Source organism: Brassica oleracea, chromosome C7 (genome assembly GCF_000695525.1).
Source record: "Brassica oleracea var. oleracea cultivar TO1000 chromosome C7, BOL, whole genome shotgun sequence".
NCBI lineage: Eukaryota > Viridiplantae > Streptophyta > Magnoliopsida > Brassicales > Brassicaceae > Brassica > Brassica oleracea.
This window is the reverse complement of record NC_027754.1, coordinates 18,305,496-18,310,169: the sequence shown is the minus strand read 5'-3', so window position 1 is coordinate 18,310,169 and position 4,674 is coordinate 18,305,496. Positions and strand designations below refer to the sequence as shown.

The following is a 4,674-nucleotide window of genomic DNA, read 5'->3' as shown; positions in this document are numbered from 1 at the left end:
TACAGGGCTTCACCTAGTTAAGGTTAGGTCACATGATTCAATGAACTCGATTAGAAAAGTAAAACAATTAAAATAAATAAAAATCAGGTGGATTTATCAAAGATTACCATCCAGAGCTTGACACGTGTTGAATATCATTCATTGTCCTACACTATCAGTTTAGGGTTGCCATCAACTCATATCCCACGCGCTATCTCTCCTCTCATCATTGATTTCCAACCGTTGATTTAATCTCTCATCTAATTAAATATCTCCGTCTCTCGAGAACATACTCCTTCCCTTTTTAAAACATAAAATTTTTAGTATTTTAACATATATTAATAAAACACATTAAACTACCATAATAAATATATCTTTTTCTATAATTTTTAATTTTCAATAACTTTTAACCAATAGTAATTCAATAAAGTCAATTAATTTTCTTAAAATTTACAATTTTTTCGTAGAAAACACAAAAAATACATCTTTATGAAACAAACGTTTTTTTTAGAAAGTCTATCATTAAGAAACGGAGGGAATATTAATTAAAGCTTTAATTTAATGGTTTTTAAATGTTAGGGTTTTTATGTAGGAATTTTAGTTAAACCTTAATAACTCGTGATCGAAGTAAAAAAAAAAAGAATGCAACTTTCTTTAACAGGGCCAAAATCACTTTTTCTAAACTAAATATTTAAACTGAAACCACTACTAGTGTTTGAGGAGATAAGTGGAACACTTTCTCTTACCATTTATGTATAGACAAACAAAGAAAAGTCCCGATATTCTCCAAAGTTTGAAAAAATATCTAAGCGGGTGATAGAGTAATTAACATTCCATGTTTTGCAAGATTTTCATAAATCCTATTTGGTGTTTTGTAAATTGTGAGTAGTAGCAGGGGCGAAGCTAGTAAGGAGAGAGGGTATGCACATGCTAGTAAGGAGAGAGGGTATGCACATGCGCCCATAACATTTTAAAAAATAGTGTGTTTCTTAGCCTAATTTTATATAAACAGATATTATTATTCGTAAATTTATACTGTGTACGTGCACCCACTCAGAAATCAGTTTGGATTCGTTACTGAGTAGTAGTACAATAATTGAGGGGGTATAGATAAAGAGAATATAGTGAAAAGATTCAACTAGTCAAGCTGACGAAATGTTAATGTACTTAGAGATATATAGATACATTTTTACAAAGATATACATGTACACATTTAAAAAGTTAGAAAATAAAAGAAAAAATAGAAAGCAAATAAGAAAAAAAGAAGGAGAGAGAAGCTCATTCATATATATATATGAGGAATTGCAAAGTAAAAGAGAAGAAGAAGAGAGAAGGAAAGAAGAGGAGAATGGGAAGAGGGAGAGTAGAATTGAAGAGGATAGAGAACAAGATAAATAGGCAAGTGACGTTTGCAAAGAGAAGAAATGGCCTTTTGAAGAAAGCATACGAGCTTTCGGTTCTATGTGATGCAGAGGTTGCTCTCATCATCTTCTCTAATCGAGGAAAACTGTACGAGTTTTGCAGTAGTTCCAGGTATTGTTTATATATCCATTTTTATCTATTGGTTTGATTTTTTATAAGTAAACAAAAGAAGTTACATATGTTGTAGTGTCATTTGATGTGTTGTTGTGTCGCACGTTTTCTTTCATCTTTTAAAAGAAAAGCAAAGAGGAAATGAATACCCATTTCTGATCATTTTACTAGATTAATTAAATAGCTTTGATATATATATATTTAGATTCTCTGTATTATTTGATACATTGAGTTTTAGATTTATCACAGAAGAGGCATTTGATAATCTTATAGGAAATTAGGGTTAATTTCTCTGGTGGTGATATTAGTTAATAACGGTTTTCTAATTAATATTTTCTTCACTTCTAAAAGAGTTCTGCTACATTATGAAATCAAATCATTCATCAATTTTGCAGTCAAATTCAGAAAGTTTTGGGGGTGATTCAAGTAGCTAGCTAGGGCTACCCGTTTTTGTAAGCCTTAGGGATTACAATGTCAAATTCATCTTATCCATTGGATCTTTACTTCAGATAGATTCATCCCTGGGTTCTTAATTGAGATAGATCTTCTCTGAAATTACTCCCAGATATTCTTTCTAAAAGTTGATTTTGATAAATGACTAATTAGTTAATGGTGTGATGCAGCATGATCCGGACACTGGAGAGATACCAAAAGTGCAACTATGGACCTCCAGAGCCCAATGTACCTTCAAGAGAGGCCTTAGCAGTTGTACCGGCCCCTCCTTCTCTTCCTTACCTTTTTATGCTTAGACAAAGTCATGAATTCCTTTGGTTAATTCAAATCCAGTAATGGTAACTTTTTGGTAAGCAGGAACTTAGTAGCCAACAGGAGTATCTTAAGCTTAAGGAGCGTTACGAAGCCTTACAAAGAACCCAAAGGTACAACTAATCAACTCCTTAAGCTACTGCTAGAGTTTGTTTTTTCCTTACGGATTTGTGATGACTTCTGTCTTGAAATAATAGGAATCTATTGGGAGAAGATCTTGGACCTCTTAGTACAAAGGAGCTTGAGTTACTTGAGAGACAGCTTGACTCTTCTTTGAAGCAGATCAGAGCTCTCCGGGTACTACTTTCATTTCTCTCATCATATACCACTATGAAGTCTATATTAATTAAGACCCTATATCAAATTTGCAGACACAGTTCATGCTCGACCAGCTCAATGATCTCCAGAGTAAGGTAATAAAAGAAAAAAAAGAATAGAATGATGAAACAAATGACATATACTATAAAAATACTAGCTAGCTCACTCTCTTATATATGAATATTTGGAGCAGGAACGCATGTTAAACGAGACAAATAAAACTCTCAGGCTAAGGGTAATGTCCTAATCATTCACAATAATTCAAGAATGTTTATTGATTTGGTTATTACTAAGTATTTAATTAATCCGCTAATTTGTTCAAAAAAAATAATTATTCCGCTAACAAGTACATGTACGTGACAGTTAGCTGATGGATATCAAATGCCACTTCAACTCAACCCGAGTCAAGAAGATCATCATGTTGACTATGGTCGTCATGATCAACAGCAACACTCTCATCATGCTTTCTTCCAGCCTTTGGAATGCGAACCCATTCTTCAAATGGGGTAACTAACTCACTCTTTATGTGATTAATCAATTTTTTTATCTCTAGCTAGTTTGTGCTGTGTACGTAAAATATTTTCTTTTTAGCATATCTTAAGTAAAACTTTCCGTAACGGTGTAGCAGGTATCAGGGGCATCAAAATCATGGAATGGAAGCAGGACCAAGTGCAATTAATTACATGTTGGGTTGGTTACCTTATGACACTAGCTCTATTTGAATCTTTCTTCAATTTTTGACATTTTATATGAAAACTCTCTTCCCCTCTTAGCTACATGATGATTGCCTCGCTCTATATATCTCTGTCTTGTATGCATTTGTGTGTGTGTAATGTTTATTATGCCCTTCTACAATTAAATAATTTTTTTGGACACATTACTCCCAATGCTCCAACACCGTCACACTAAAATCTTGAGTACATGTATACATATTCCCTTATGGCTTCTATAGATAAATTTGTGTTAAGTAGAGAGTATATGCTTCCAGCTCCAAAATCTTTCTAATTCCCATTTTGTGTTATGTAGTAAGGGTAAGACTTTTGTTTAAATATATATTTTAACAATGAGCTATAATGTATAGTGGACAGAGAGTATAACTCACACTAGCTTATCCAGAGGCTCTTGTATGTATGAAAATCAACGTGAAGTTGTTAACTGCCTGTTAAGGAGAAACCCATTGGTTAATTTATTTATATATAGGCCCACACCTGATATTATCTGGGCTACTTCTTATGCAAGGCCGAAGGAGGACTCATCTTCCACGAACTTGCCAAAATTTTCAGTAGACCGACCTTAGCCAAACCAAAATCAGAAAAATAAAAAAAATTGATTACAAGAAGAGAGCTAACTGCTAAGAGAATTTAGAAGTATATATATTACAGTAAATGAAGTATCTGATTCTTAGAGTGTACGTACAGTTAGGTCTTGATAGTAGAGCATTATGATTTATATTCTCCGATCAATAATTGTTAGAAAAGCATACAGTTCCCGCGGTATATACTAATTTTAAATAGCATATTCATATTGTTCTACCAATCTTCCTATTAAACAGTTCCTGCAACATATTACTTCTATAGCATACTGCTAGCTAATGCTCTACCAATCAAAGTCTTAGTAAAACTGATGATGACTAATAAAAATTTCAAAGATTTTGCAATATATATTACTTCTCTATAATGAACCTTTCAATAATTGTCATTAAAATATTTGTTAACTATCAACAAAATTGTCAGGAAAATTGTTAATCCCCTTAATTAATTTCACTATTACAAATTTGTTGTTTTTCAACCCTAAGAGCTGGATTGAATAGACAAGTCTGTAAAGTGCAGATGCATTATTAACTTTTCTTATTTGATGCAACAATTTGGAGGCACAACATGTTTTCTTCTTTTAAAACTCGTGTTATATGATTTCAAACTAGCCGTAAAAGTCAAATAGCCAAAAAAAAAAAAAATGAAGAAAACGACTTCTCTGGCATGATTGAAACAAAAATTAAGAAAAGAGAGTTAGATAAGATTATGTGGTGGAAGATTAGGCACTACACGTCATTAAAGGGACCCACACTTCCCCCCCCCCCCT

General features: G+C 32.8%; 1 protein-coding gene across 4 annotated transcripts; it reads left to right on the top strand.

The window, feature by feature from the left end:
- Positions 1 to 1,296: 1,296 nt before the first annotated feature.
- LOC106303873 (agamous-like MADS-box protein AGL9 homolog) lies at positions 1,297 to 3,475 on the top strand. 4 transcript variants are annotated; one of them, XM_013740220.1, is made up of 8 exons: positions 1,297 to 1,512; positions 2,136 to 2,217; positions 2,323 to 2,390; positions 2,475 to 2,574; positions 2,649 to 2,690; positions 2,789 to 2,830; positions 2,959 to 3,101; positions 3,224 to 3,475. In XM_013740220.1, exons 1-8 carry the CDS (start codon positions 1,328 to 1,330, stop codon positions 3,315 to 3,317), a joined length of 756 nt encoding a protein of 251 aa, XP_013595674.1. In that variant the 5' UTR covers positions 1,297 to 1,327; the 3' UTR covers positions 3,318 to 3,475. The 4 variants fall into 4 exon arrangements, with proteins under 4 accessions (XP_013595674.1, XP_013595673.1, XP_013595672.1 ...); XM_013740219.1 differs by having other exon boundaries at positions 3,221 to 3,475; XM_013740218.1 differs by having other exon boundaries at positions 2,136 to 2,220.
- The last annotated feature ends 1,199 nt before the right edge of the window (positions 3,476 to 4,674 follow it).